The sequence below is a fragment of the Nestor notabilis genome, unplaced genomic scaffold, assembly GCF_000696875.1.
Source record: "Nestor notabilis isolate BGI_N333 unplaced genomic scaffold, ASM69687v1 scaffold772, whole genome shotgun sequence".
Taxonomy (NCBI): domain Eukaryota; kingdom Metazoa; phylum Chordata; class Aves; order Psittaciformes; family Psittacidae; genus Nestor; species Nestor notabilis.
The window spans coordinates 1-7679 of record NW_009917658.1 but is presented as its reverse complement, the minus strand read 5'-3'; the positions used below and the strand labels follow the sequence as shown (position 1 = coordinate 7679).

The 7679-nt window shown below is 55.9% G+C and overlaps 1 protein-coding gene across 1 annotated transcript; it reads left to right on the top strand.

The window, feature by feature from the left end:
• Window positions 1–5879: 5879 nt before the first annotated feature.
• On the top strand, window positions 5880–7622 carry LOC104401673 (epiplakin-like; the record flags this gene model as incomplete). Its single annotated transcript, XM_010009337.1, has 1 exon — window positions 5880–7622. A coding segment is annotated over exon 1 (1743 nt), but the record flags the coding sequence as incomplete, so codon positions are not given.
• Between the last annotated feature and the right edge of the window lie 57 nt (window positions 7623–7679).

Below are 7679 nucleotides of genomic sequence, written 5' to 3'. Positions count from 1 at the left end.
GGGAGCTGGTGCAGGGCCGGGAGCACAAGTGTGATGAGGAAGGGCTGAGGGACCTGGGGGGTTTAGGTGTGGAGAAGAGAAGGCTCAGGGGGGACCTTCTCGCTATCTGCAAGTGCCTGACAGGAGGATGGAGCCAGGAGGGGGCTGGGCTCTGCTCCCAAGGAGCAAGGGATGGGACAAGAGGAAATGGCCTCAAGCTGCCCCAGGGCAGGTTTAGCTGGAGCTGAGGAACAATTCCTTGCCCAGAGGGTGCTCAGGCATTGGAACAGGCTGCCCAGGGCAGGGCTGGAGTCACCGTCCCTGGAAGTGTTCACACACCATGTAGCCAAGGCCGTCAGTGACATGGGTTAGTGGTGGCCTAGACAGTGCTGGGGAACAGTTGGATTTGATGAGCTTGAAGGTCTTTTCCAACCCAGCTGATCCTATGAATCCTCCAGTTCACATTGTCTCTGCCGTGTGCAGGGGCTGCCCACACAGCAGTGTCCTCGCAGGGCTGCCTGAGCATGGGGCTGCCCTCTTCACGTCAGACATGAGGCTGTTTCCTGCTCTGTCCAATCCCAGCTCCACTAGCACCCACAGCCCATGTTCCTGGGCTCAGCCCCGGGGCTGCAGGGACAGTGTCAGCACCAAGGAGGTTCCCACAACAACATCCTCAAACACCCCAGTGCTGCAGCACACTTGGAAATCCATCTCCCATCTCTCTGGTGTGGTTCAGGGCCGCTTCAGCCATGGACAAGCACAGCTCCTGCAGGGGAGGCTGAGCCACCAACCAGGCTGCAGATCCCACGGCTCCCATGTCTCTGAGCCAGAATTCCCAGGAAGTTGCAGTACCAGCTGGTGAGTCATGGAGCACAGTGAGGGATGGGGACACCCATCGGTCTGCACCATGGCTTTGCTCTCCATAGGGCTGCAGTGCGGGGCACTCAAAGGTGGAGGCAGCTCAAACGAGTCTCAGGCCTGTGCACTCAGGCCTTAATTTACTTCTTAATTAAAGGTGTGTCCTTTTAATACCCATCTGCTTTGAGGGCAGATGCATATAGCCACTGCATGGATGCAGTGGAGTGCCCAGCAATCCAGCACCACTGAAGTGCAGCACCATGTATACAGGTCCCAAAATGCAGGACCACATAGACTTGTGGACTGGTTTGAGTTGGAAGGGACCTTAAAGCTCATCCAGTTCCACCCGCTGCCATCTGTCACATCCCAGAAACAGGCTGGGAGGGAAGTAGAGAGGTGAAGGATCAACTACTCACTCCTTGCTGGGGAAGATGGAGCCTTGTTCTCTAAAGAGGGGACAGTCAGGAGTGGGGTCAAGGTGAGGCATCAGCATTTCCATGTAATTCCACTCTGTTGAAGACATCTGGTGCCTGTGGGGCTGGTGGGGCAGCTCAGAGACATGCATGCTCAGGAAGAGGTGAGGTTTCAGGGCTGATTCACTGCAGGAGATGTTTGTGTGCAGCTTCGGACACCCCATCTGCACCAGGCAGCCAAGGGAGAGCAGGTCCCGGTGGCCAGTGTTTTCTTTGTGGACACATCCTACAACAGAGATGTGCAAGTGGTCAGAGGAGTCCCGCTCTGGGCTGTGGGAGCTCTCCATGGCTCCAATGAGACCTGAGCTCCAGCTCGGGACGAGGCATCCCCTGTGTGAGATAAACCATAGCCTTGGTTTGGCAAATACACCCTAAAGCACCTTCAAGGGCAGCCACTGACCAACAGCGCTTCAGAGGGGCCTGAACAAGCTGGGCCAGCTCCAGGTTGTGGTCCAGTGTCAGTAGTATGGCTCAGAGGAGTGTCCATGTGTGAGGAGTGGGGGGTCCCTCTGTGAGGAGTGGGGGCGTCCCTGTGTGAGGAGCTGGGGGGTCCATGTGTGAGAAGTGGGGGGACACACAGAGAAGCACCTCGTGGGTGCTCATCTGAGCAACTCAGGACTGCCTTTAGGTGCTCAGAGGGACAGGACCCTCTTGCCTGGCCCAGGCACCCTCTGCACCCCTGCATGGGTGCAGCCAGAACAAAGCTCCTGTTGTAGCCCAGCCAGAAGAGCTGAACCTACAGGGAAGAGCAATTAGTGGAGCTGTGATTATGCTGCAATTAGGAAGTGCTGTATGGGGCAAGCTGCAGAGAGGTGTCAGGCCAAGGAGGGCTACAGAGGACAACAGAAGCGGGTCGTGTGACCACCTTACCCCTGTGAACAAGGACCTCCTGCCCGGGTGTGTTCCCCAAACCAGACTCGGTGAGTCAGAGGGAAAATGTCTGTGTGCAGATCATCCAGTCTCGCAGCACCTACGCAGGCATGAATGTGCACACAAAGCAGGACATGGGCAAGGAAGGGCAGCGGCACCTCCTGCACACAGGGACACCGTCATGCACACCCACACAGGCCAGGGACATAGCACACGCATGCACACATGCACACACACACAGGGGCCAGGAACACAGCACACGCACAGCACATGCACACACACACAGGCCAGGGACACAACACACAGACACACACGCATGGGCTGGGGACACAGCAGATGCACACACATACAGGCCAGGGACACAGCACACGCACAGCACATGCACACACACACAGGCTGGGGGCACAGCATACACACAGCACATGCACACACACACGGGAATGGTTGCACTTGATGATCCTGAAGGTCTTTTCCACCCCAGTTGGTTCCATGATTTTATAAAGGCAGACTGAACAAGCCCAGGTCCATGGAGGACAGTCCATGGCAGCTGAACTATAGGCAGGGCACTCCACAAACAGTTGTGCTGAGCATGTGCCAGAAAAAGGTGATGGCAGAGTTCAGGACCTCACCATGCCTCTGCTCCCTCCACAGCCATCTCTGTCCCAGGCTCCAGCGAGGATCATGCCCCATGTTTTGCTCTAGGGCTGGTCACTGTGCCACAGCCTCAGCCCATGACACACCAGCCAGGCTCCTGGGGCTGCTGTGACACTGTCCTGTGGTGGCCAGATGCTGGATTGTCAGTTGGGCTCCTGTACTTTAGCACAGGGCAGGGCCACCTTGTCATCCCCAAGGGCGGGGAAGGGAAGGATTTAAATTGGGCTCTTGCCTGGGCTGCTCATCCTGGCTGAGCGGCAGCAGGAGGAGGAGGAGGAGGAGGAGGAGGATCAGATCCTACCGGGGATTCAGCCGCCCGGCACCCTGCCTGCAGGTACCAGGAGCTGTAGGGGATGCAGGGACTTTGCATCCACCCCAAAACCCAATGTTTGGAGGGCAGCTCAGCAGTGGTCTGGTGAGCAGGAGGTCTCCAGGCAGGACTTGGTCCTTTCTAAGAAGGGACAGTGTCAGAGTGGCACCAGGGCTGGATGGAGCTCTGCATCCTCATCACTTCTGAGCAGACGGGACACTGGGATGTGGGAGGGAAGCAGCCAGAGTTGAGGGACCTGCTCAAGCCTGCAGGCACCCAAGGCAGAAGATGCCCACCCTCGCGGTGGGTCTGGGTTGGAGCCATGCACTGGGATCGGGGGACAGCACCAGTTCACTACCTGGCGTGCAGCAGGGCTGGGGACCGCAGCAGGGCTGGGGACCGCAGCACGACCAGTGGCCCTGCTCCCTCCAGCTGGAAAACAGCTTCCATTTGGGCTGGGCTGCTGCAACAGCATGAAAGGACAACCAGGTCCTGCCCCAGGAGCTGCAGCCAAGCCCCAGCACCAGGAGGTCTGATTAGAGACCAGCTAATGACAGCTCGCAGTTGGGCAATGTCTTTGCTCTATAGGGTGTTTACACGACATCCATGTCCTACATAGGTGTTGCCTGCTCCAGGGTGTGACACAGTGCTCTGCTTGTCCTGTCCCAGTGCCAACAGCCGATCACCTCCTGAAGGGCTCAGCTGCATCCAGAGGCCAGGCAGGGGAGGGCAGAGGAGCTGCTCCCTGGGGCTGGTGGAGCAGAGCCGCTGGCTGTAGAGAGCCTGAAGGCATGGGCATGGTCCCCAGAGAGGCTGGGGCTTGTCTGTAGCTGCTGGGATGAGCCTCTGCCCATCATGATCAACCAGCATCAATCCAATATTTAAATGGCTCAGAAGCACTGACTCAGAGACTTTCAGACCAGTCAGGTGAAGAGGCAGAGCTAAAGCTGTGACCCTCAATAAGCTGAAGGTGTCATTAATGTCACTCACTGCAGGTCATGGGAGATGGGTGTTCCCAAGGAAATGGTTTGGGTTTCAGTTCAGCTGTTTTCACAAGGCACTGGCTTCATCACCCTGCAATGCTGTAGATGCTGAAAGTTTACATGCTCCAAAGAGACTAACAGTATGTGAGACGTCCCTCGAGGAGGACTACACAGACGCAAAATGCATCCAGGTCCAGCTCAATGGAATCCCCTGAGCTGAAAACAGTCAAAGGTTGACTTAGAAACTGGGGAAATATCTCACATGTTCACTCTTCATCCTTCCCATTGTCCACTTATTGCTCAGGGTGGAAAGAAGACTCTGACTCCACAGACCTTTGACTGACTCTGTGTGGCTGCTCTGGTGGCTGCTCCAGGGCATGGTGGCTTCCTTCTGGAACACCTCAGACAGGCAGCTGGAGTAGTGGTTGAGGGATGCTGCATTTCCATGGGTGGGGGTGCCTACAGGATTGACCATCACTGGTCACACTCATTGCAAAGCCCATGCCTGGATGGGAGAGAGCACCCACAGCTCCCTGAGGTACCCACTTGCTAATCTTCACTTAAATATATATCATTTAACCCATCATTTACCCACATGGCAATTAGCTCATAGCAAAGATTGACTGTTTCTCCTGTCCCGCAGCACAGGAGCTCCCAGGAAACACTTTCCCTGAAAAGTGTGATTAAGCCACAGGCCCGGTGCCACCAGACCCACAAGGCTGACACCAGGGCTGGGCTCACAGGCTGGGTCCTGCAGGGCAGCCTGTGGTGGCCACAGGCAGTGGCCCAGGGCGGGCCCGGCCTGGACACAGAGCACCACATTCCAGAGGGCTCAGCCAGAGCATCCCAAACACCCTGTTTCCGTTTCCCTAAATATCTGGAGAGAGCACTGCATCAGACAAACCTTCCCAGTGACTCTGCCTTGTCCCCATTTGCTGGAACTGGTTAGAACAGTCCCGGAGTGGTATCTGGCACCATGAGCCCTCTCATGGACAGTGTCCATGTGCAGTCCAGAGGAGGCAGGACTAGTGCCAGCACATCTACACCAGTAGACCCCAGTTTTGGTGGACAGAGGAGTGTAACACGATGTGGCTAGAGGCTCTGGCAACCCAGTGACCTTAGAACAAGCAGAGACCCAGCACACATGGGCTGTGATGAGCCAGAACCCCTCTGTGTGCTGGGCTGCACCCACAGAGCATGAGCAGCAGCTCAGGGAGGGGATTCTATCCCTCTGCTGCGTGAAGGGGAGACCTCAGAGCAGCTCCCAGTGCCTAAAGGGGCTGCAGGAAACCTGGAGAGGGGCTTTGGACAAGGACCTGTAGGGACAGGACAAGGGGAATGGCTTGAACCTGCCAGAGGGCAGATTGAGATGAACTCTGAGGCAGAAGTTCTTCCCTGTGAGGGTGCTGAGGCGCTGGCACAGGGTGCCCAGAGAAGCTGGGGCTGCCCCATCCCTGGCAGTGTTCAAGGCCAAGTGGGACACAGGGGCTTGGAGCAACCTGCTCTAGTGGAAGGTGTCCCTGCCCATGGCAGTGGGTTGGGACTGGATGAGCTTTAAGGTCCCTTCCAACACAAACCAATCTGGGATTCTGTGATTCACACACACCATGAAAACTGCACAAGAAACCTCTGGCTCACCAAGATTTTTCTTTCTCTGTCCTCAGACAAACACGGTGCCCACAATTGCAGGACTGTTCCCCAGAGAAAATGCAGAAGATGAGTGGACCCCCTCCGAACAACAAGTCAACCAACATGGGAAGTAATCTGATTGAGGATGAACACAAAGACATGGGTGGTGGTGGGAGTAACTTCATAGCTGGAGTCTTCCTCCAGGCCATGAGTAAGAAGATGAGTATCTATGATGCCATGGTAAGGGGGCTGCTGACGCCTGGCACAGCCCTGGTGCTACTGGAGGCACAGGCTGCCTCAGGGCTCCTCACTGATCCTATGAGGAACCAGAAGCTGTCGGTGGAAGAAGCACTGACGGCCGGACTCATTGGCAGAGACTTCTACCAGAAGCTGCTGTCAGCTGAGGGAGCTGTCACGGGCTACACTGAACCATACACAGGCCACCAGATCTCCCTCTTCCAGGCCATGAAGAAAGAGTTCATTGTGAAGGAACACGCTGTCCGTTTGCTTGAGGCACAAATCGCCACCGGTGGCATCATTGACCCTGTGCACAGCCACCGCATCCCGGTGGAAGTGGCCCACAAGCGTGGGTACTTTGACCAGGAGATGTGCCAGTTCCTTTCTAACCCCAAGAACCAAATAAGAAGTTGCTTTGACCCCAACACCCATGAGAACCTCACCTACATGCAGCTCCTGCGCCGCTGTGTGCCCGACCCGGACACAGGGCTGCTGATGCTCCATGTGATGGACAAGGGCTCCGTGCTCCACCAGCTGAGCAAGGATGCTCGTAAAGCCCTGCAGGCTGCCTGCACCACGCTCAGTGTGGGGCTCTTCCAGGGACAGAGCGTCAGCCTCTGGGAGCTCCTCTTCTCCCGCTACGTGCCCGAGCACCAGAGAGAGGAGCTGCTGAGGAAGTACAAGGCGGGGACGGTCACCATCCCAGAGATGAGCACCCTCCTCACCACCAGCATCACTGGGGCAGGAATGAAAAATGGGCATTTGAGCTCATCCACAGTTACAGCCAACAATGAGGAGGGAGCGTCACAACCATCACAACCAGTTCAGGACATGCACTCCCAGGAGCAACAGTTGAGAAAGTCCCTGAAATCTGCAACCATCTATGTCACTGCTGGTGAATTCCAGGGGAAAAAGGTTTCCTTGCTGGATCTGCTTTTTTCCAAACATATCCCTCAAGGGAGGCGGCAGGGGCTGCTGGAGCTGTACAGAGCAGGGATACTGACCACAGAACAAGTTGCCATAGTGGTCACCACCATCATAAACAGAACTGCAGCTGCAAATGCTGTACTCAGGGCCAGTGCCAGAGGTCCACACAGGGCAATGACAAGGGCAGAGGAGAACGGAGGTGATTCTTCAACACAATATGCACAACTAGATAACACCTTGAAGTCTACTACCATTGATGTGCCAGCTGGTGACTTGCAGGGAAGGCAGGTCTCTGTGTGGGACCTGCTCTTTTCTGACTACATCCCCGAGGAGAAAAGGCAGGAGCTGCTGGAGCTGTACCATGAAAGGCTGTTAACTCTGGAGCAGTTAATAACTGTTGTCACCACTCTCGTCAAGAAAAAGGAATCTACAGGTAGGAAATTCCATGTTGCAGTCAAGGCTCCTAACAGGGACACCGTGTCAGCATCAGGAGAGAAGGATGGTGACTCCACCAAAGAAGAAGAACCATGGGAAACAGCCTTGAAAACCGCAGTCGTTGACATGGATGTCGGAGAGTACCGGAGCCACAAGGTCTCAGTGTGGGACCTGCTCCACTCCAAGTATATCCCTGAGGAGAACAGGAAGGAGCTCCTGGAGCTGTACCAGGCCGGAGAGCTAACCCTTGACCAGGTGAAAACTGTGGTGAGCACTATTGTGTCCAAGGCAGAAGCAGCAAGTGCAAAGGAGAGCGGTCCCAGG